Source organism: Schistocerca americana, chromosome 5 (assembly GCF_021461395.2).
Source record: "Schistocerca americana isolate TAMUIC-IGC-003095 chromosome 5, iqSchAmer2.1, whole genome shotgun sequence".
Lineage (NCBI taxonomy): Eukaryota > Metazoa > Arthropoda > Insecta > Orthoptera > Acrididae > Schistocerca > Schistocerca americana.
This window is the reverse complement of record NC_060123.1, coordinates 248,229,848-248,254,303: the sequence shown is the minus strand read 5'-3', so window position 1 is coordinate 248,254,303 and position 24,456 is coordinate 248,229,848. Positions and strand designations below refer to the sequence as shown.

Sequence of the window (24,456 nt, the reverse complement as noted above, 5' to 3'; positions counted from 1 at the left end):
CCTGGTTGTGTAGGAGGGGCAGCATCATTTGCCGACAGGAGGCCAGCTGAGCGCCTGGCAGCAGAGCGTCCCGGCGAAACTGAGGACGGCCGGGAGCAGCGACTCACGGATGGAGTGTCAGACGAAACGCGCCAGGGTGGAGAGGGGGATAGAGACTTCTTCTTGGAGGCCTTCTTGGAAGTCCGAGGAGGCACAGGGATGGTGGGCTGGACCCGAAGAAGGTCCTCACCCGGGGTTCGTTTTGGAACGCCGGAGCTCGGAAGCTGGGGTCCGGAACGTTTCCCCGATGGACGCCTGAGAAGAGGATCGCTTCTCAGGCGGATGGGGGGAGGGGGGGGGGGGGGGGGGGAGTGTGGCCCCTGGGGCAGAGGGGGCGGGGGCCACGGGGGAGGAGGATTTGGAAGGGAGGGATTTGGGAGGCGGAGGCATAGACCCCGGATGGGGGGAGGAGGCGGAGGGAGGACAGGATAGGGGTGAGGATACCGTGGAAGGAGTGGACACAACTAAGGCAAACGAAGTGGTCAACGTCACGGAATGGAGGTGGTCATACTTCTTCCTGGCCTCAGAATAAGAGAGACGATCCAAAGTTTTGAGATCTTGAATCTTCTTCTCCTTCTGATACGCGGGGCAGTCTAAGGATCTAGGCGAGTGAATGCCAGGACAATTAACGCACCGAGGTGGTGGGGTGCATGTATGTTCCTCATGAAGAGGACGTCCACAATCGCCACAAAGGGGCTCAGCCTCACACCGTGACGACATGTGCCCAAAGCGCAAACACCAAAAACAGCGCATAGGAGGCGGGACGTAAGGTCGCACCGGTAGCACATCACCTTTACCTTCTCCGGGAGAGCGTCCCCCTCGAAGGCGAGGATAAAGGCCCCGGTATCGATGCGACGGTCTTTGGGGCCGCACTGGACTCGCCGGACGAAATGCACGCCTCGGCGCTCCAGGTTGGCCCTGAGCTCCTCATCAGATTGCAGCAGGAGGTCCCGATGAAAAATAACCCCCTGCGTCCTATTTAGTGCCAGATGTGGGACAATGGACACTGGGATGTCCCCTAGTCGGTCGCACGCCCGGAACGCCGCCGACTGTGTGGCGGAGGTGGTCTTGATAAGAACGGACCCCGAATGCATCTTACTGAGAGCCTCGATTTCCCCGAAGATGTCCTCGATGTGCTGAACAAAGAATATGGGCTTGGAGGTGGCGAACATCCCCCCATTGGTTCGAGAACAGAGCAAATAGCGGGGAAGTACTTCGCCCCAAGCCGGCGGGCCTGTCCCTCCTCCCAGGGAGTGGCCAAGGGGGAAAGGGCAGGAGAACCAGAACCAGAGACAGTACCTTTGCTTTTGAAAGACTCGGCCGCAGAGTGACCTGATACGTGTTGACGTTTCATCTGCGAAACGTCCGCCCCGATACCATCCACTCCGACCAGGGGCTCTCCCCACGGGCGCCACCCAGCCTCAGCAAGGGCCACCTGGCAGGATGACCGTTGCCGGGAGTCCTGATGCCCCAAGGAGACGGGCATCTATTCCTTGGCCGACATGGGGAGGGTGCAGCTCAGGTATCGGCAGTACGATCCCTGTGTTGTCAGGGGGCTACAACCTAGAGGGTACACGACGACCCCACCACAACGGGCTGGCTACCGTGCTGGATTTTTGGTGCCATGGAAAGTCCATCATGATCGTAGGTGCAGATGGGGACGCACTACGGGCGTAGCTTGTACAACCCATCAGGCGTTTAGGCCCAATTTGAGGAACAGTGGGTATGGTTACAACGCCGTTACAATGCTGAGTGCCAAGATCTTAGTGCACTGAGGACCAGTGGTACACCACGTAAGGCGTCCTTCCCCAAAAGGCTCGTACTTCTGTAGAATTTTGAAAAATGGAGGTCAAACCCCAAGGGGGACCATCACATGGAAGGCCGAACCGGTTGAAACTCTTTTTAGTCACCTCTTACGACAGGCAGGAATACCTCGGACCTATTGTTACCCCGGACCCGCAGGGGGGTAGATGTTGACTGTGAAGAAGATCATTGGCTCACTGCGAGAAAATCCCGCACGATTGCCTGTGTCTCTGATGGTGTGCTTCTTCCAACTGCCCCCCTCCCAACACACCCAATTTACGTGATTGTTCACAGGTGAGGTCACAACTCCCAAACACCTGACAGAAGGCAACTGGGAAGGTCGCAGCTCAGGCAATCACCCTGCCCAGTGCTAGTGGGTACATGAGAACACTATCTGTCAACCCGGGACTGGGAATTACACATTACCCAGTCACTTGTTACACATCAGACACATGGGCCGGCCTTCAGGAGCACACAGGGAGAAAGAAAAAAAAAGATGAACCTCAAATTCTGAAGTGGAGGAAGGATAGGAGAAGGGGAACAAAGAAAGAAAAGAGGAACAAAAAACAGTAGAAAGACCGTTCTGATGTCAGCTTCTGAAAATGCAGAACACATTTCAAAAACATTCCAGACTGTTTTCCAAGGGAGGGGGGAAAAATAGCAAGAGGATAGACAGGCAACACAGAAGGGAAGAAATGCTACAAAGGCCAGGGCCCCATGGTAGCCAAGCACGCACAAACGTCTCAAAGAGGTGAGCCCCTAGGGGGCCAATGTCATTATGGTCACAAGTGTTTGGACAGATGGTTTCAATCCATTTACTGATTTAACATGAGAGCAAAACTTTTTACGACTTTCTATTGAGTCAGTAGACAGAATTTTACTTCAAATTCAATGAACGTGTCACACACTGCTCTCCTTACGCTAATTTTGCTGTCATTCAGTTTTTGTCTGTGAGGCTTTGGTTACATTTAAATTTGCAGTGAAGTTCTCTTTGTTTTTGTAGCAGCTTTCTAACATGGCTGTAGAACCACAGCAGGTCTTTCCCATCCCTCACAACGTTCTTTGTCACATACCTGTCTACAATGCGTTGGACAATATCCTTTAACTTTGTCCATTAATGGTCAAGATTGTAAGTGCTGGAGATCAGATTTTTTGTTGTCCACTAATAACTTACTGCAAGAGTTTTATTTTTGTCTCTTTAATTGGAAAGTTTGCCACAGGCATAAAATCAATATGGTATCATTTGCTGATGACATGAACAGGAATTAAGTCAGAAGATATTTAAATCTTTCCCAGTGTACATATCGTTCCACAAAATTTCAGGAGAACTGCTGGATGTTTGTAACTTCCTGCCACAATATTTCAGAGCTGAGTCTTCTGGCCATCTTCAGGTGATACTGGCAAAAACGCACTGAGCTCTGGTATTTAAGGCCCCAACGGCACATGTGTGGTGGATTCACCTGGTGTTGTATGAATGCTACTTAAGCGCATTCGATTCTGCTGCGCCGCTCGATCTCCGTGGTGAAAACTCACCGCATCGATGTCAATTCAATTGTCTTCCTGCGGTTCCATCACAGAATTACGCCAGCTACGGAGGACACAAAGTTTTTCAATGGGTGGATTCCATGCCTCAGCCATTTTTAAACCAACAGCATTTTGGCAATATGTTGTTGATACTTTTATAGTTTGGCCTCGTGGTTTGGATCGTCTGCAAGAGTACAACATCTGAACTGCATACATGAAAACATAAAATTTACTATGGAGTTGGAGGAGGATTGCCTGCCATTTTTAGACATCTTGGTGCAATGTACGAGCGATGGGACACTTGGTCATTCAGTATACAGAAGGCCCACTCACAGAGACCTTTTCTTCCAAGCCACTAGTTGCCACCATCGGGCACAAACGATGGGTGTTTTGAAGACATTGATTCACCGAGCCCACGTCATCTCTGAAACCGATAGTTTGCAAACAGAAAGGAGCATCTGCAGACTGTATTTCTGAAGAATGGGTATTCGTCCCAGCAAGTGGAGAGAGCGCTACAGATCTGTAAACGATAGAGCAAAGAAGAGGAAGAGGCCTTTAAAACGACTGCCTATTTACTATAAATTGGTAATATTTCAGAATACTAAGAAAATCTAAAGTGAAAGCAATCTTTCACCCTCCTGCAAATATTTCGTCACTGTTGGGATCTGTCAAAGACAACCTAGAACTGCACAAGGCAGGTGTTTACAGTACGAATCCTTGGATATCACCTGAGATATTGAATTAACTGATGAAAGGAGGAATATAAAGATGCAGTAAATGAAGCAAGCAAAAGGGAAATTAGACTAAAAAATGAGGGTGACGTCGTGGCGCAGCGGTAAGCGCTCGGGTTCGTAATCCGAAGGTCACCGGATCGAATCTCGCGCCTTGCAACCCTCTTTTTTTTTTAATTCAAATATATGTATATATATATATATATATATATATATATATATTTTACAAAAAATAAATACAATAAATACAAAAAAAAGGTTGCATGGTGACCTTCGACGTTGTGGAAAATTATTAATCGTAGAGAGTATTTCACCGCAACGGTTTCTTTTAACTGTCGATTTTCTCAACAACGGCTGAGAAGTGCATCTTGGTTCTTTGCCACATTACACCTCTGGCCATGAGCTTTTATTATGCGCAGTATGAATCGAATCTGAATTTCACAGTTGGCGGCCTCCCCTTGTAAGACAAATATAAGTTCTACAGAAGCATGTATTACTAGGAGAAAGACACACACTACCAACAGGAAAATTAAAGAGAGCTTTGTACAAAAGAGAAGCAGCTGAATGAATATCAGGTGGTCAGATAGAAAACAGGTACTAAGCTAAGAAGGGAAAATTGAAAGGTGGAAGGAATACATAGCTACAGGCTACAACAGGGAAATTAGGGTGGGAGAATTTGACAGAGCACTGAAAGACCTAAGCTGGGAGAAGGCACCTGGAAGTGACGACATTCTTCCAGAACCGCTGATAGCCTTGAAAAAGCCAGGCATGACAAAACTATTCCACCTGGTGTGCAAGATACATGGGACAGGGAAAATACCCTCAGATTTCAAGAAGAATATAATCCCAACTCTAAAGAAAGCAGGTGCTGAGAGATGTGAGTATTGCCATACTTTTAGTTTAATAAGTCAAGGTTGCAGACTACTGATGTACATTATTTACAGGATAATGGAAAAACTGGTGGAAGCCAACCTAGTGGGAAGAGCAATTTGGATTCTACAGAAATGTAGGAACATGTGAGGCAATATTGACCCTACGACATAGCTTAGAAGATACATTAAAGAAAGCCAAACCTACACTGGTAGCTTTTATAGCCTTAGATAATGCTTTTGACAATACTGACTGGTATACCCTCTTTGAAATTCTGCAGGTAACAAGGATAAAATACAGGAAGCGAAAAGCTATTTACAACTTATATAGAAACCAGACAGCAGTTATAAGAGCTGAAGAGCATGAAAGCTAATCAATAGTTGAGAAGGGAGAGAGTCAGGTTTGTAGCATATCACTGATGTCATTCAATCTGTACTCTGAGCAAGTAATAAATGAAGCAACAGAAACATTTGGAAAAGGAATTTAAATTAGGGAAATTAATTATGAACTTTGAGGTTAGCCAATGACACTGCAATTCTGTCACAGACATCAAATGTCTTGCAAGTGCAGATGAATGGAAAGGGCACTGTCTTGGAAGGAGGACATAACATGAACATTAACAAAAGCAAAACATGGGTAAGGGAGCAAAGCTGAATTAAATCATACAACACTGAGGAAATCAGATTCGGAAATGAGACACTAAAAGTATGTAACACACAAGTTTTGCTATTTGGATAGTAAAATAATGGATAATGGCCAAATTAGAGGGGGTATAAAATGTACTCTGACAATGGCAAGAAAAGCATTTGTGAAGAAGAGAAATGTATTAATACTGAATAAAAATTTAAGCATCTGGAATGCAGCCTGGTACAGGAGTGAAATGAGGATGATATGCAGCCCAGACAACAAGAAAACAGAAGCTTTTGTAATGTGGAGCCACAGAACAGTGCTGAAGATTAGACGGCTACATTGTGTAACTAATGGAGAGGTACTGGAAAGAATTGGGAAGAAAAGTAATTTGTTGCACAACCTGACTAGAAGAGTGGCTTGGTTGTACGACATATTCTGAGACATCAAGGGATCACCAATTTAGTACTGGAGGAAATGTGGTAGGTAAACCAGAGGGAGACCAAGAGACAAGAACAGTAAGCAGGTTCAAATGGATTTGAGTTGCAGTAGTTATTCAGAGATAAAGAGACTTGTACAGAACAGAGTACCATGGAGAGCTGCATTAAACGAGTCTTCATACTGAAGACCATAGCAACAAAAACAACATAGAAACAAACCTAATTGGGGCAAGAAACCAGGCAAAATAGAATACCTCTGTTACGAGCGGCTGGAGACCATAGATCCCTTATACCAAAAGACTCTGCAGGTATCCCTGAACAACCTTTGAAAGTCAGACAGTGGAATTCTGGTTCATCCTGTATAAGGGGAACAAACTTGAGTGCAATAAGAGAAAGAAGAAGTAGTGAAGCTGGGACGGAAGGTAAGATATTATGTGAAGAATCTGACAGAGTACAAACACAGTCTCTAAAGTAGATGAGATTCCTTCAGAGTTATTTAGATCCTTGGGAGAGCCAGCCATGACGATTATTCCACCTTATGTGCAAGATATACGGGTCATTCCATGAAAACTTAAAACAAAGATTGAATTTTTTTTCTGTAAGTGAAGGTTGGCATGTATTAAATTTGAAGTAAAATAGACCTAACTCTGAGAAATTGTACAAACAACAAGTGGCAACATTGTTACATCTTTATTATTGTTATATTACTGCAAGGTGACAATGATTATTGAAAGAACTGTCTGGGCAGTTCCATTTGAGGAGGATTTCTTATAGATAAGTCTGAATAATTCTGACAATTAATCTTTTATTTACTTACATATAGACTCATGGCTACATTTGCATGTAATTTGTCACTGTTACTCCATATTATACATAATATTGGAACTTTAATTATGATGGTTTGAGTGTCCCATTTCATCACAGAAAAAGTGGATTTTTTTTTTTATTACATTCAAACAATTAATATTTATTCAATGCTGTTTTGTATTATAAATGAACTTCATGTGATAAACATCCAACAGCAACCTAATCTCAAATAACACAAAACCCTAACACTGGAGAAAGCTTTTAATAACTGTCCCATTCTGTCACAGACCAGTATATGTGGATCACTGAGCTCAATGTAACTTTTGTTTGTTTGTTTGGTTGGTTGGTTGGTTTCCAATATGAGAAGATGGGTAAATCTGCAGCACAAAGAGAGAGAGAGAGAGAGAGAGAGAGAGAGAGAGAGAGAGAAAATATTGAAGAATATCAGGGAGACAAAGAGAAGTACGGGCAAAAAAAAAACTAAGCCCACAAAGAGACAGAAAACTAGCACTAAACATGAAGCAGCAGTTTTAGGGGAGAAGGGGGAAATTCTAAAGAGAGAGTACAGAAAAAAACTAAAAGAGAAGAAGATACAGCCTGCAGGACTTCGGTCACCCTTTTCATGTTGCACCTTCTTATCCACCTCTCAAAGTAAAGCAATGTCTGTCAAAAAGGCATTGAAGTCACTTACAGTAAGTCCAAGCAAGATTCACTGTTTGATCACAAAACTCGCTAATGCTCATTGTCTCTCTATAACCCCAGAAACAAAACAAAAACAGAAACTGGGTCAGATTTAGTCACGCAATTAAATCAAAGGGATGATATATGACTGCAAGTTCCTGGGAACAATGAGAGCGAATGAAGAAAAAGAAAAATTTCAGAAGAGATTTATGTACACCACTATTTAAGGGGCATATCAAATATTTAAAAAGGAACACCCTGATAAGGAAGTGGGGAAATCAAAATTCTTTTCACTGCGAACAAACTTTGTCCTTCTAATCAGTGACACAGCTGCTTGTGACACTATCATGAGAACGTCAATTGACTCTTGACTGCTCTAGGTGAGAATAAAAAGGATATTCCTAAATCATCATCAGAACTGATCACTACATTAGTCTGCAATACTGAAAATGAAATCTGCATGTCAAACAAATGTGAAAGTTGTGATATCAGAAATCTGCTCAGTCAGCTTAATTCCATAAGAGATGATACAAATGACTCACCATGGTTTGTTTGGAAAACTGTTAACGGAAAAATTGAGGTTCTGAAGGAACATACTGTCTCAAACATTTGAAGAACTTGCTGAAGAAATACCTCAGTTCTTAAAACACTGCTTCTTGCTGAAAACTCAGGGTACATATTTTCAAACAAAGAAAGGTGCTGTAGATGGTAAAGAAATCTTAGTACAGATTTTTGCCAAAAATTATACTGCCAGATTTTAAAATGGACCTCAATCTGCATACTGGAACTCTCAACAGATTGCAATCTTGACAGCAGTTGCCTGGATAAGCCCTATAATGGCAAAAAGTTGTGTTTGTGACAAATATCACCATGATAAATATGCTGTAACACATTCCGTCTAAAAGTCTGTGATTTCTGTGTTCAGGGAAACTTACCCAGAGGCATCAACAATAAACATTTATTCAGATGGTGCAGCAAGTGTTATTCTCTCTAATTTAACTCACCTTCAGGAAAATTTCAAAGTTCTGTTAAGATGGAACTTACTAGCTGCAGGTCATGGAAAGGAAAGTGTCAGTGGTGTTGGTGGGGAGCGGAAGAGATTAGTATGCTATTCAGCATTAGGTATAAAACACCTGGTTGCTGGTGCAGAGTATTTTTATTGGTGTGCCAAAATCATCAGAGATGATATTTTGTTCTAAGGATCAAGTGCATCAACACAAGCCATAATTTGATGCCAGTGTTACGCTCTATTACCAAACCAACAATAATGCTGCAGCTGCACTTCAAGAATATCACCAGCTGAAAGCATTACGGAAATGCGCTCTTTCTCCAGCTGCTGTGTGGAGCATGATGAAGTAGTTTGAATCAACTGGAGAACTGGGCATTGCTCCGAGAGGAAGCCGATGTCCGGTTGCACCACAGTTCGTTGATGAATCACTGTTGCTACGGCAGGCAAAGCTCCGCACAATTCTTGATGGTCAGGCAGTGCGTGTGCTGTTTCATGACAGTTGAACATCCTGTGGTCCAATGTACACAAGGTCCTGACACTCTCAAATTGCCAATCATCAGGCAGTACGCATGCTGTATCACGGCAGTTGAACATCCTGTGGTCCACTGTACAGAAGGTCTTTTGAACCATTCTCAAATGGTATCTGTACAAGATCCATATCATACAGCAGCTTGCACCGCAGGACGCACAATGACGTGTTGACTTTGCTCTCTCGCAAGAATTTAATTTGACAAGGGCTGGCCCTGGACCACCCAATGGGCAGACGAAGCTCATTTTTCTCTAATGGATGAGGTGAACACACAGAATTGCCAAGTGTGGGGATCTTCACCATGAATGAAGCTCCTCTATATGGTGAAGGTGTCAATGTATGGTGCGGCTTCATGGCTATGTACATCATTGGCCCATTCCTTTTTGAACAGGATGGCACTCAAGGACCAAACACGTGCAGTGTGGCTGGCCAGTGTTACTGTGATAGGCTTCACCAGCATGTCATAACCACCCTACAGGAGAGGGACACATTGAACTCGACAGTTTTCATGCGAGATAGGGGCCCACTACACACCACTCATGAAGTTCACCAGCTTCTCCGAAACACATTTGGAAATGATCGAGTTATCAGCCTATTGTTTCCAAATGCTTGGCCGGCACGATCATCTGATCTCAATCCTGTGATTTCTGATCGTGGGGCTACCAGAAGGACATGGTTTACCAGGGGGACATACACACGTGCTAATCTAAAGCACAGCATATCAAGAGAGGTAGCCAGCATACCTATGGACATGCTTCGTTCTACTGTGCAGAATGCAATCCTGCACTTTCAGACTCTTCTAGACACTGATGGGTGCCATATTGACCGTAGCAGTAATGGTACCAGTATGTCATAGTTTGATGTATCGTAGCTGCCTATTAAAAGTGTTTCAGCTGAACTGATTCTGCATTATTTCTCTTCCCCATGTCCTTGACATTAACAGTACCAAGTTTGGTTCTCGTACAGAAATTTGTTTCCGTGTTATAACGTGTTAAATAGGAAAAGTTTAATTGTAACCATATGGTACATTCAAATGTTGAAGTAGTTGCTTCTGCAGCGGTGAAGATTATAGCAAAAAGACAACTAAAATTTTCATAGGACAAATCTTACAATTTGACAACACCAAATGTGAGATCAGTTTTATGAGAAAACGCAACTCTGATTTCAAATTTGCATTCAAAAGCAAACACATGTCATGGGTTCCAATTTCTGACATAATGAAAGTACTTCCAGTTCACAATATTGATAATAGGCAGAGATTTCCATTTCCTGGTGTAGACATCACTCATATATCATAATGTGAGTTCTGATAAAGAATGTTGATGCTGTAACACTAGCAAAGTAGTTTTTAAGTTCTCATTTGGTAACTGACCCTTTCCGTCACATGTGTAAAAAGTAAGTAAAAAGCAATGGGTTCCATGTAATTCTCCATACTCTTACAATAATACTTGATATGTGGCTATTAATTACTGAAATCATGAGACAGCACATTTGTATAGTTCACAGTACTTGAGGGATGTACTAACTCAGATGAAACTTTCATTTTGTACTAGTCCCTTTCCATCACAGGAGAATTACTTCATATTTTTACTTCAGTTAACAACATTTTTACCTTTTATGCTTTTTGTTTTAACCTTAGGATTGAAATTACCTGTTAAGAATAAAATAAACATTTATAATTTGTTTTCATGCTATTTTTGTAACAATACAGAATGAACAGAGTGTTCCAAATGATCCATTCAGACACATGGAATGGCCCATATCAGACAGGTAAAATACCCTTCGACTTCAAGAAGAATGTAATAATTCCAATTCCAAAGAAGGCAGGACTGCCATGTGTGAGTACTACAGAACCATCAGTTTAACAAGTCACAGTGAAAAAATTGTAGGGTCAACCAAAAGTTGTGGTTCCTCCCATCTGCTTTGACCCATGACATAACTGTGTTGTGTCGTGTGATGTTACGGTGGCACAATGTTTTTGAATCAGTTTGTGTTTGTAGCATGTTGTAGTTTTTGGTGGTACACTCGTGTCCAATGTCATGTTTCAAAGCTGTTTGTTAGGTAGCTTAGTCAGTCATTTGACACAGTTAGTGTGAGATCATCATTGGAAGAGTTACTTTAATCGTGCATATTATGGGTGATCGATTCATACTTGTGTTTGCTATTATTAGGCCTAATGCCATATGTTCCTTATGGTCAGAAATTTAATAGTGTTTTTCCTTTTTGGTCAATAATGGATATCACAAATTTAAGAGCAGGTGTTGCAGTTGGTGAAGATACATTGTCTACGGGCAAGTTCCTACTGTTATTTGGACAGGTTCGGTAACAGATTTGATGATTTGAGTGTGTTGGTTTTTGGTACTGTAGGCTTTGTTTTAGATATCATGTATGTCAACTGAAACAGTGGTGTCAGGTTCTGAAGTTGTGTGTGGGTTCATGGTACTGAGGGCTTCATTTGAGATTTATAGGTCAAGTGAAATTTGAGGTACCGGGTTTTCGAGTTGTGTATGAGTTCCTGGCATCAAATGCTTCATTTGAGCTACTATATAGGTCAAGTGAAATTTACAGTACCAACTGTTTCTGTTGCTCCCTTTTCTGATTGTAAACTGAGAATTCTGTGTGCTTGGTTTTTGAGTTAATATTTGTTTTTGGATGGTGTCATTCTTATTGTTGTGTATTTAGTCTGTCTCAACCCAAAACCCCTTACTTCCCACAGTTGTCCTGTTAGTTTCATTGGGTCAATGGAGGCGTCTGATCCCACCTGTCGACTTTGACCCATGACATAAGGGTGTTGTGGTGTGTGACGTCATGACGGCGCGGAGTTTCATTTATAAGTTTGTTGTGTTTGTAGATGTCATCTTGTTGTGGTTGGTGGTGTCCTCTGGTGGTCCGTGTGTGGTCCGCGTGTTATGTGGTGTATTAGGTTCATTTGGGTGCCAGTGCTTGATGTGTGCATTTATCGGTCATGACTGTTATAGAAAAACGGAAATTGGTTTCAGTGAGTTAAGAATTAAGTTTCCGTTATGTTTATGTTATTGCAGTGTCGTTTGACGTTATCGGTTTGCTGTTTGTCATGCGGTAAGCCATTTAACTCAATTTGTGGCTTCTTTTGTTAGGTATGGATATGACTTCTAAATTTAATAGTGCACGTCTGTGGGCTGAAATGGGGCACGACATGTTGTCCGTCATTAAGTTTCTGCAACTTTTTGCACTTGTGGTGGAGATAGTGAAATACGGTGTATGCAAGCAGAATATGCAGTTGGCCAGAGTTCCTGCATCTTGGACCAAAGACTGTTGGTGGATTTTTGTTTTTGGGGGCAGGGTAAAGTTTGGGGGGGGGGGGGGGGGGTTTGGTAGGTTGTGGGTGGGTTGGGAGTTTGTTTTGTTAGTCTGTTTTTTGGATCTATTGTTCGCGTATTATGATGTTTGGTGGGGTTTTTAAGTGCTGTTGGGTCAGTGTTATTTCTACATGTGTTGGTTGATGATGTTTTGGTATCGGCACTTGTGGATGATTTATGTATCTTAGGGGAAGCACTAGATTTCAATTTTTTTGGTATTGTCAGATTCCAATGTGTTGTCATAGCTATATGTATTTTGGTATCACGAGCTGCTGTTGACCTGTATAGGTCAAGGGAAGTGTCCAATTCCAATGTTTCATAGCGGTGTTTTGGTATCGTGAGCTGCTGTTGACCTATATAGGTCAAGGGAAGCTGGTTAGTTGGTTTAAATGAGGAGAAAAGGGACCAAACTATGAGGTCATCAGTCCCTTGTTCCTAATAAAACAATGCCACAAGAGTGAGAATAAAACAGACGAGACATATAACACAAAATGGAAAGAAAGACCACAAGAACGAAGGAAAGGCAACAAACACTACATGAACAAAAGAGGACAGGAAAACAACAGGGAAATAGCTAGAAGAGAGTAAAACAAGGAAGCAGATTACAGAAGCTGGCAGACCACGAAAATAAAAAGGAAAAGCCAGCCACCCTGCAACACATTAAAAGCTCCACCCTAAAAGCACTACGGTGAAGGACACAGGGAAAAAAAGGACATGTGCTAAGACTCAGATCGAAAAAACCTACCCTCACGGATGAAATGTAAAACCAAATCAACTGATGATGTGTTGTCTGCTAAAATCAATGATAACGAGTCTGGCAACCAAAGATGAAGTCACACAGCAGCCAAAGAAGGACACAGCAGAAGAATATGGGCCAATGTCAACCTGGCACCACACCGACAATGAGGTGGGCCTTCACGGCACAGGAGGTAGCTGTGGGTCGCTCAGGCATGGCCAATGCAGAGCTGGCAGAGAACTATGGAGTCCCTGCGAGTGACCCTCATTGAGGACTTCCACACATTCATGGTCCCCTTAATGGCTCGCAGTTTCTTGTGCGTATTGAGATTTTGCCATTCCATCTCCCAAAGCTGAAAAACCTTGCGGTGTAATAACGAACACAGGTCAGTTGCGGGCATGCCCATCTCCAGAACATGTTTCTGTGTAGCCTGTTTGACCAGCCTGTCAGCAAGTTCATTTCCTGGGATTCTGACATGACCAGGGGTCCAGACAAACGAACACCACTGAACGACTGGATCGTTCCAGGGCACAGATGGCCTCCTGGATGGACGCTACCAAAGGATGATGAGGGTAGCACTCGTCGATAGTTTTCAGGCTGCTCAAGGAGCCAGTACATAAAATAAAAGCCTCCCCAGGGCATGAACGGAGATACTGAAGTGCATGAGAAATGGCCACCAGCTCTGCAGTGAATACACTGCAGCCATCAGGTAAAGAATGCTGTTCAATATGGCTGATGTGAATTTAGGCAAAGGCAACGTGAACATCAGCCACAAAGTCATCTGTGTAAATCACCTGAGAGCCCCGGAACACGTCAAGAACCAAGAGGAAGTGACAGCGGAGAGCCACAGGGTTAATGGAATCCTTAGGGCCATGTAAAAGGTCCAGACAAAGCTGCGTCCGAGGCGTACACCATGGAGGCATACATGAACAGACCACAAGTAGAAGTGGTAAAGGGAAGGACTCCAGGTCGGAGGGAAGGGACCACATGCGAACCAAAATTGTTAACCTAGACCTGGGCCGTCAATGCGGAAGACGGACTGCCACAGGCGGAAAAAGGAGACAGTAATTCAGATGCTTAAGAGAACTACGAATGTGTGCTGCGTAACTGGTGAGCAGTTGTGCAGGTCTGATTTGGAATAGAGGGATCCCAGCCTCCACCAGTATGCTGGTCACCGGACCCTTCCTAAAAGCTCCTGTCACTAGTCAAACACCGTAGTGGTGCACAGGTTCATGTAAATGCAATGCTGAGGGCACTGCCGAACCATAAACCACACTCCCATATTCAATTCGGGATTGGACAAGGGCTCTGTAAAGCCGCAGCAGCATAGAGCAATCTGCACCCCAATTGGTGTTGCTCAGGCAATGGAGGGCATTGAGGTGCTGCCAGCAATTCTGCTTAAGCTGATGAAGATGAGGTAGCCAAGTCAATCGAGCGTCGAAAACCAGTCCTAGGAATTGATACGTCTCCACTACAGAGAGTGGATCGTCATTAAGGTAAAGTGTGGGTTCTGGATGAACAGTAGTGCATAACGTATGACTTTGCAGCCGAAAACTGGAAACCGTGGGCTAGAGCTCATGACTGCGCCTTATGGATGGCTCCCTGTAGGCAACACTAGAGTAGCACCAGTACTGGAGCAGCAGTATGAAATGCTGAAGGCCTCTGCATACAGAGAAGGTGAGATGGAGGGCCCCGACAGCTGCTGCTAGACCGTTAATGGCCACTAAAAATAGAGATACACTCAATACAGAGCCTTGCAGGACTCCATTTTCCTGGTTACGGATGGAACTATGGGAGGCACCAACTTGGAGACAGAAATGTCGGAGCGACAGGAAGTTTGGGTAAAAATCGAGAGTGGGCCCCCAGAGACCCCACTCATACAATGTCGCAAGGATATGATGTCACCAGGTCATGCCGTATGCTTTACATAAGTCAAAAACCAGGTATTACCGTCTGGAAAAGGCTGTTCAGATGGCAGACTCGAGGGACACAAGATTATCAGTGGTAGAGGGACCCTGACAGAAGCCGCCCTGACATGGAGCCAGTAGGCCACATGACTCCAGGACCCAACCCCATTGCCAACGTACCATACGTTCCAGCAGCTTACGAAGAATGCTGGTGGGACCGACGGGCCGATAGCTATCCACATCAAGTGGGTTTTTTACCGGGTTTGAGCACTGGAATGATGGTGCTCTCCCACCACTGTGATGGAAAGATGCCATCGCACCAGATCTGGTTGAAGATGACGAGAAGATGTCACTTGTAGTCATGTGAGAGATGTTTAATTATCTGGCTGTGGATCCGATCAGGCCCAGGAGTTGTGTCGGGGCAATGTGCAAGGGCACTGAGGAGCTCCCACTCTGTAAACGGAGTGTTATAGGATTCACTGTGGCGTGTAGTGAATGAGAGGACATTCCCTTCCAGTCACCGTTTGAGAGTGTGAAAGGCTGGGGGGTAATTCTCCCATGCAGATGCTCAAGCAAAGTGCTTGGCCATCACGTTTACGTTGGTAGATAATACGCCATTTAGGGTAACACCAGGAACACCTGTTGGGATCTGGTACCTGAAAAGACGTTTGATCTTTGCCCAGACTTGGGAAGGTGATGTATGGCACTCAATGGTCAAGACCTATCTCCCCCCAACACTCCTGCTTCCGTCATTTGATAAGTTGGCGAACGTCGGCACGGAGCAATTTAAAGGCTATGAGGTGCTCCAGGGAAGGGTGCCACTTAAGCCGCTATAGAGCTCGCTGACACTCCGTAATTGCTTCAGCGACTCCCAGCGACCACCAAGGGACTGCCTTACACCTCGGGCACCATAAAGAGCGAGGTCTTGCATTTTCTGCCGCAGAAACAATTGTTGTAGTCACCTGCTCAACCATCTCCTCAATGTTGCCGTGTGGGGAAGATTCAACAGTAACAGCAGAGGTGAAAGTTTCCCAGTTCGCCTTGTTTAAAGCCCATCATCTGGGTAGGCATCCATTGGCCTGATGCTGGGGCAGTGACAGGAAGTGGTCACTACCACACAGGTCGTCATGTGCTCTCCATTGGATAGATGGGAGAAGTCCTGGGCTGCAAACTGATAAATCAATGGCCAAGTAACTACCTCTAGCCAAAGTGAAATGTGTGGCGGCCCCAGTATTTAAGAGGCATAAGTCGAACTGAGACAGTAAAAAAAGTTTCGACATCTCTGCCTCAGCCAGTAAGCATGTTAAAATCTCCCAAAAGTAGGAAAGGTTTAGGGAGTTGATCAATCAGTGCAGCTAATACATTCAAGGGTACTGCGTCATCTGGAGGAATATATACATTGCATACAGTTATTTCCTGTGTCGCCCTGATTCTGACAGCCACAGCTTCAAGAGGGGTTTGAAGAGGCACAGGTTCACTACAGTCTGAGTTTAGGACATAAACTCAAACTCCACCTTACACTCAATTAAAGTCACTATGGTTCCTGTAATCTCTCTTATAGCTGTGGAGGACAGGGGTCCACATTGCTGGGAACCAGGTTTCCTGGAGGGCAATGCAGATAGCATGTGTAAAGCTTAACATGCTGCCGTAGCTCAGCCAGGCAGTGAAAAAAACTGCCGGAATTCCACTGGAGAATGACTTCATCGTGAGACTGGGAAACCAAGGAACATTCAATGAGGCAGTTTACGCCTCCGAGTCACCTGCTGCCACTGACTGAGCAGTCTATACCCATTGTGTCTGAGGGTCCGGCGAGATACAGGTCCTCAGTGGACACGAAAATCTCCACCCCATTCCCAGACGCAGAGCTTGTAGGTAGCGGTGGTGTGGGTGCCACCACAATTTCCTTGGTCTTAGGGGTTTTCTTTTTGGATTTCTCTCACTGCTTCTTGGGTTTCCCTGGCTGGGAGGACTTAACTGGCTCTGTCTCCGGAACTGAGGATGAGCATGAAGCCCTGTGGCCAGCTGCTTTTGGGCTCTTCAGCCAGTGGCAGGTGTCATCTTTCCCACTAGGAGAAATCTGGGAAGGGAGTGACCCAAGGGACCCCTTCCTAGAGAGAAGCCAAACAAGACTTATGCTTTTTCGGCTTAGAAGTGGGGAGGGATGTCCCCGATGGTGGGGGGGGGGGGGGGGGGGGTGCTGCTACTCCTGAAGTAGGTGGTGCAGGAGCAACAGGGAGGGAAACGCCCCCCAACATCAAGGGGCCAGGTGTAGTCTTCTGGCTCTGAGAAGTGACAGGTTGGCAGAGTTGATAGTGCCAGAACTGTTGTAGCGGCAGCATAAGACGATGTCATACGCACAGGATGAAGGTGTTAAAATTTTCTCTTACTCTCAGTGTCAGTCAGTCGGTCCAGGCTCTTGTACTCCATGATTTTCCTTTCTTTCTGGAGAATCCTGCAGTCTGGTAAGCAAGGCGACTGGTGCTGTCCGCAGTTGACACAGATGGGAGGCGAGGCACATGGAGTATTGGGATGTGATGGGTGTCCGCAATCTCGATATGTGACGCTGGAGGTACAGGGGGAAGACATATGGCCGAACTTCCAGCACTTAAAGCACTGCATCGGGGGAGGGATGCCACAGCGGCAGACCATCACCTTGACCGTCTCGGGCAATGTATCACACTCGAAGGCCAAACGGTGGACACGCCGGACAAAATGTACACCTCGCCACTCTAAATTGGTGTGCAGCTCATCGTCAGACTGCAAAAGAAGGTCCCTGTTAAATATGATACCTTGGACCATACTTATGCTCTTATGGGGCGTGAAGGTTACAGAAACATCCCCCGCTTGTCACAAGCAAGTAATGCCCATGACGGGGCAGAGGATGCTGTTTTGATCAAGACTGACCCAGATCTACTTTTGGACAAGCCCTCCACCTCCCAAAACTTGTCCTCTAAATTCTCAATAAAAAATACTGAAGCATCATTGTCATGAAACATTCCCCATCAGCTCTCGAACATACAAGATACCGGAGCGAATAACATCCGCTGTAATCCTTAGCCTGACGGTCCTCCCGTGGTGTGGCCAGGGAGGGGAACAATTTGGGGTCGTACTTCTGTGCGTTGAACTGAGATTGTGAATGCTTAGAGACTGCTGGTGTTTCACCACCAGCAAGAGATGATGGACTACGCTTCATCACGTGTCACCCACCCTGATGCCACCCATTCCAACCAGGGGCCCTCACCACGGGTGCCACCAAGTTGCAGCAAAGGCCACCTGGCAGGACGGCCATTGCCGGCAGTCCCAACGCCCCAGGGGGATGGGCATCAACCCCTTGGCATACATGGGGAGTTAACAAGGCAGGCATCAGCAGAGCAATCCCTGTGTGGTCAGGCGGCTATAACCAACAGGGTACATGGCGGCCCCACAACGGACTGGTTACCGTGCTGGATATCAGGTACAAAGAAGTCCATGGTCATCGTCGATGCAGAAAGCGACACTGGATAGTGCATGGTGGAAAATGCACCCAGGAAGGTGTCCTTGCCCGAGCGCTGCAGCATGGGTGGGACTGCAATGTGACAACAAGAAAGTGAGCTAAAGCTCTCAATGCACGATGGACACAATGCACTGTGTAAGGCGGCCTTCCCCAATTGGCTCACTCTTCAGGCAAATTTTGGAAGAATGGAGGTCAAACCCTACAAGGGACTATCACATAAAGGCCGAAATGTGTGAAACTCCTTTTAGTAGCCTCTTACGACAGGCAAGAATACCTTGGGCCTATTCTAACCCCAGGTCCCTCAGGGGGGTCAAGGGAAGCATCCAATTCAAAATTTTGTTGTTATAGGTGTTGGTTTTGTGGTATCGATAGTTGCAGTGTGATCATAATTTTTGGAGTTGTTGGTTTTTATTTCGTGGTATCGACAATTGCAGTTTCAGCTACGTAGGTGAAGGAAAGTGACAGATTCCTGTTGATATTATAAGTGTAGAAGAATTTGGGAATTTTGTAGTGTTTTTATGTCATCATTTTGTGTGGTTTGGGATCGTGGTGTGCATCTGTATGTGTTCATATTTAATTTGTCCCCACCCAAAATCCCCAATTTCCCGTGCTTTGGTGGGAGATTTGTTTGTTGGTTTTATAGGTATTTTTGTGTTTATGTAATGACATCGTAGGCACCATATTGGAGATGTAGAGAATGGTCATTTCCACCATATTGGTGATGTCATGGGTCAAAGCAGACGGGTGGAATTGGATGCTTCTGTAATCCCGCTTCATTTATTGCTGGAATTAAAAGTATTTCACATGTTTTTTTGTGTATGTTCATGTGTGTAATGAAGTGTCATCATGGTCTGTCACAGTGTGTACACTTGAAATTGGGGTGTCTGCCACGATAATGAAATCACAGGTCAAAGAAGATGGGTGGAATCATAACTTTTGGGTAACCTCAAATACTGACACAAATTATATATGCAGGAATGGAAAAACTGGTAGAGGCTGACTTCGAGGAAAGTAAATTCTGTTCTAGATAACTGTAGAAACACGCAAGGTAATACTGACCCTATGACTTATCTTAAGCAATAGGTTTAAGATATGCAAACCAGCATTTGAAGACTTAGAGCAAGCTTTTGACAATGTGGAGTGGATTACGATCTTTGAAATTTGAAGGTAGCAGGTATAAAATACAGGGACTAAAAGGTTACTTACAACTTGCAGTGAAAGTAGACTGCAGTTACAAAGGCTGAAGGATATGAAAAAAAAAAAAAAAAAAGCCAAAGATGAGAAGGGTTTGTAGGTTTACCCTGGATGTTATTCCATCTGTAATTTCAGTAAGCTGTGAAGGAAACTAAGGAGAAATTTCAAAATGGAATTAAAAGGGGTCAATGGAGGTGTCAGATCCCACCCGTCGGCTTTGACCTGTGACGTAAGGGTATTGTAGTGTGTGACATCACGACGGCGCAGAGTTGAGTTTATGAGTGTGTTGTGTTTGTAGATGTCATTTTGTTGCAATCGGTGGTGTCCTCTTGTGGTGTGTTTATGGTTCGCGTGTTATGTGGTGTATTGGGTTCATTTTGGTGTTGCTGTTTGATCAGTTCAGGCATTGTTTATGACTGTTCTTTGACAGAAATTGGTTTCAGAGTTAAGTTTTTGTTGTGTCTAATTTATTGTAGTGCTGTTTCCTGTATGCCACATGATGAGTCATTTAATTTAATTTGTGGCTGCTTTTGTTAGGCAAGGATATGACAGATAATATGATAGTGTTCGGCTGCAGGTGGAAATGGGGAACAATATATTGTCCCTGATAAAATTCTTACAGTTATTGAACTGTTGGCTGAAGTGCAGCGTGTGTCAGCAGAACATGCGGTTGGATAGAGTTCCAGTGTCTCTGACCGGGGACAGCTACATGTGGCGGTGCCATAGGAACAACCTTTGGCACTCCATAAGGTGTGGTGCCTGGAGCGAGAGTTCTAGGTTGGGCATGAGAGAGATAGTGTTGATGACGTATTAACCTCCCATACAGTGAGTGAGAGGATGGTTTTTGATTTGTTTCCATTTTATAAGGAAGTTTGTTCTGAATATATTAAGTACAGGGGTAAGTTGGGTGGGCCTGGGTTGGTGGTGGAGGTTGACGAGCCGCAGTTTGGGAAGAGGAAGTGGTAAGTCTCCAGTTGGTATATGAGTGTGGGGGGCTGTTGTATCTGGGATTGGTTTTTCAGAGGTATTTTTACGGTTTTGGGGAGGAGCACAAAAAGGGAATTGGTGGGATTAATTGAGGAGTTTATAGAGGAGGGTAGCACAATAGTTTCCGATGCTTTTACATCTTATAGGGGGTTGGGCCAGACGGGGTATGATCATTTAGTTGTTAACCATAGCTTAAATTCAAGAATTATGAGACTGGGGCATGTACAAATACGATAGAGGGATTTGGGGGGGGGGGGGGTTAAGTCAGTTATTGGGAGGGGGAAGAGGTGCTCTTCTAACCTTCAGTCTCTTTTAGATGAGTATTGTTGACGGAAGAGTGTCCCTAGGGACTATTGCATTTTTCACCTTTTTAAGAGGTATTAGCAAAATGTATAGGCTGAAGGTGGGGGAGGGGTATGGTTGTTGGTAATGTTAGTGGAGGTAGGTGGGTGGGGGGTGGTGGCTGTTTTATGATTATGTTGTGGAGAATCTGTTTTGTTGATTTTGGGGGGAGGGTGGAGGTTTTGTGTGTGTGTGTGTGTGTGTGTGTGTGTGTGTGTGTGTGTGAGAGAGAGAGAGAGAGAGAGAGAGAGAGAGAGAGAGAGAGAGAGAGAGAGAGAGAGAGAGAGAGAGGGGGGGGGGGGGGGGGCTGTGTTGTGTGATTGTGGTGTCTGACCTCGTGTGTAGCGCCAGAGTTCTTTTGTGGTAAGCAGTCATCTTTTTTGTGTACTTTTCGTGTGTTATGATGTTTGGTGGGGTATTTCTATGTTGTTTGGTCGGTCGGTGGTATTTACTGCATGTGTTGGTGGTTGAAGTTGTGGTATTTGCACTTAGGGTTGATTTAGATACTTTTGGGGAAGTACTTGTTTAAATTTTTTTGGTATCGTTGGTTGTTTTTGAGCTTTATAGGTGATGAAAAGTTTCTGATTTCAATATGTTGTCTAAGCTATGTGTGTTTTGGTATTGTGAGCTGATGTTGACCTATATAGGTGAAGGAAAGTGACCCATTCCATTGCACTGTCGCAGCTATGTGTGTTAGGTAGCGAGAGCTGCTGTTGACCTATATAGGTGAAGGGAAGTGACCGATTCCATTGCATCGTTGGTTTTGGTACTGTGAGCCAATGTTGACCTATATAAGTGAAGGGAAGAGTCCGATTCCAAAGCGCGGTGGTCGTTATGTTGGTATCGCAAGCTGCTGTTAACCTATATAGGTCGAGGAAGTGTTCGTTTCCAATGCGCGGTCGTAGCTATCTGTGTTTTTGGTATTGTGAGCTGCTGTTGACATATATACGTTAAGGAAGTGTTCGATTCCAATTTGGTTTAGGTGTTGGTTCTGTGGGATTTGAACAGCAGTGAAACAGTATGGATAGGATCTTTAAAAGGGATAATAAGATGAACACAAATAAAAGAAAAATGGGGGTAATGAAACATAGTCAAATTAAATCAGGCAATGCTAAGAGAATCAGATTAGGAAACGAGATACTTAGAGATATGGACGAGTTCTGTTATTCATGCAGCAAAATAACTGACAATGGCCAAAGTAGATAAGATATAAATCACAGACTGGCTACAGCAAGAAAATAGATTCTGAGAAAGATGAATTTCTTAACATGTAACACAAATTAAAGTACTACTTAGTCTTTTCTGGAGGTATTTGGAATGCAGCCTTGTACAGAAGGAACACATGGAAAATAAGCAGTTCTGACAAGAAGGTAATAGGCTCTTCTAAAATGTGATGTTATAGAAGAATGTTTAGGATTACATGGGCAGATCAAATAACACGCAACATGTAATTTATGGCATAATTTAACTATACAAAGGGTTCACTTGATAACACACATCATGAGGCATCAATGAATTGTCAAATTGGTATGGGTGTGTGAATGATGGTTTATTCCTTGAATATTGTTACTCCAAAGTCCTGTATGATGCTGTGTTTTCACAGTGAAGTTTGTTGTTACAGTATGTTTATATAGTTTTAGGATTCCATTACTAATAGATTGGTGTGTGTTTACTAGGTAACAAGAGGTCCACTTTGGCTGCATTGCAGCTAAATTGACGTTAATGAGTCCAGGAGAACTTCCATATTTTCATGTTGCTGGTTTCTTTGAGAATACTTTAGTGGATAATTAACATCATGAAGTGTAGTTCAGATACAGGGGTCAATTGAAGATCTAGAATTTTTTAAAGAATTCGTCAAACAAGTAGTCAATGGAGTTTTGTTTAATTTATTGGATTTGTTTCCTATTTAAAGGGCAGATGGGGCTGTTTATTCGGTTTGTCCAAAAGCCACAAAATATTGGTTTTTAGAAACATTTTTTTTTTTGTACGATGACATTAGGGTTTGTTGCCTATTCATTATGGTTGTATGAACGACTTGTTGGACGCTAGTTTGATATATACAAATTGTCTATGTTTGCTATTTGAATGACATACCAAGTCAAAGCCGAGCCCCAATAATGATTGTTTTGATTGCTTGTATAAACGAGATGTGACGAGTTGATAGTGTTAACGATGCGATGAAAAACTTATTGTAGACAACCAAGAGATAAAACATAGGCATATGTTACACATAGGAGATCCTATTGTCACTCCATTTTTACTCTCACATTGTTTCATCAAGCTTCATTACAATACCTGTCTTTTTCCAGTCGTGTAGACGTGAAAACATGGCGGTTCTCAAAGGGACATCGACCTGGTCCAGCTTCAACGACATTCTTCGACATTTCTTCTGCTACAGGACCTTCCACATCACCGTTGCTCGGAACACACGAGAACTTCAAAAAGCTCCCAATGTCTTTAACTGTTGGCGTGTAATAATAACCACTCCCGACCTGTACACACTCAGAGCACGTTGATGTCGCACATCTGTACCATGTAAACTTGCTACTTTCCTCTCTAGCAAACAGCATTTTAAACTTCGCAGGATAAACAGGAAAACCTGCCATAATACTGGCAGGTAATTTCACTATATCAACAGACGGTGCATTCATAATAACAACATAATCGACACCAGCAACATGTAAAGTAAGATTTTTCGAACATTTAAGAAGATCCGCACATCTAGTGTCTGGCGGTACAAGAGCACTATTTTTGAGAATTTCAACACGTACATTTGAAGACGTATCTTCTGTTTCCTTTTTCTTTTTCTTCGCTTTTTTCTGTAGAGCTTTCTCTACATTTGCAGAAACTCTGTTTGTCAAATCCTTAACACTCTCTGACACTTGCCGACTAAAATTGAACTGACGATTCACTCCTAAGTCTGCATTTTGGAAATGAAATGTAACATGGAATTGGTCAGCTCCTTCCTCGTGCCTGAAATAAGCAGCAGGCATCTTGCAGAGAGAACGTAGAGAAATTTTTGGCAATGTTATTTTACGAGCCACCAACCAACCTCCACGCATCATCACATAACCTACATAGCACAAACAACTAACCAAAGTGTTTTCCAATTACACTGCAGACTACACACCAGTTCTTGAAGGTTCCCCTTCCTCTTTGAACTAACCAACGACGTTACCTACTTGGAACCAGCTCATTGCTTGGAACCACAGTGATAGTGATGGGCTAAACTGTGATTTTCCGATATCAGTGATTTCTGTGAATGCTACTTTTCAGTATCTGTTATTCTTAACTGTGATTTGTCGCAGTTAAGAGTCGCAGTTAAGGAACCTTGGTCGTGTATCCCTCCGCCACTGCTAATTCTGCGATTTCTGCTACTTCCGCGCTTTCTGCGACTTC

General features: G+C 44.0%; 1 protein-coding gene across 1 annotated transcript in view; it reads right to left on the bottom strand.

The window, feature by feature from the left end:
• The window catches only part of LOC124616070 (2',5'-phosphodiesterase 12), a 55,045-nt gene extending 30,822 nt beyond the window's left edge, over nucleotides 1-24,223 (bottom strand). Inside the window, exon 1 of the mRNA XM_047144307.1 lies at nucleotides 23,353-24,223. Coding sequence (XP_047000263.1) covers nucleotides 23,353-24,122 — 770 coding nt within the window. The 5' untranslated portion in view covers nucleotides 24,123-24,223. The remainder of the gene's footprint in view (nucleotides 1-23,352) is intronic.
• Between the last annotated feature and the right edge of the window lie 233 nt (nucleotides 24,224-24,456).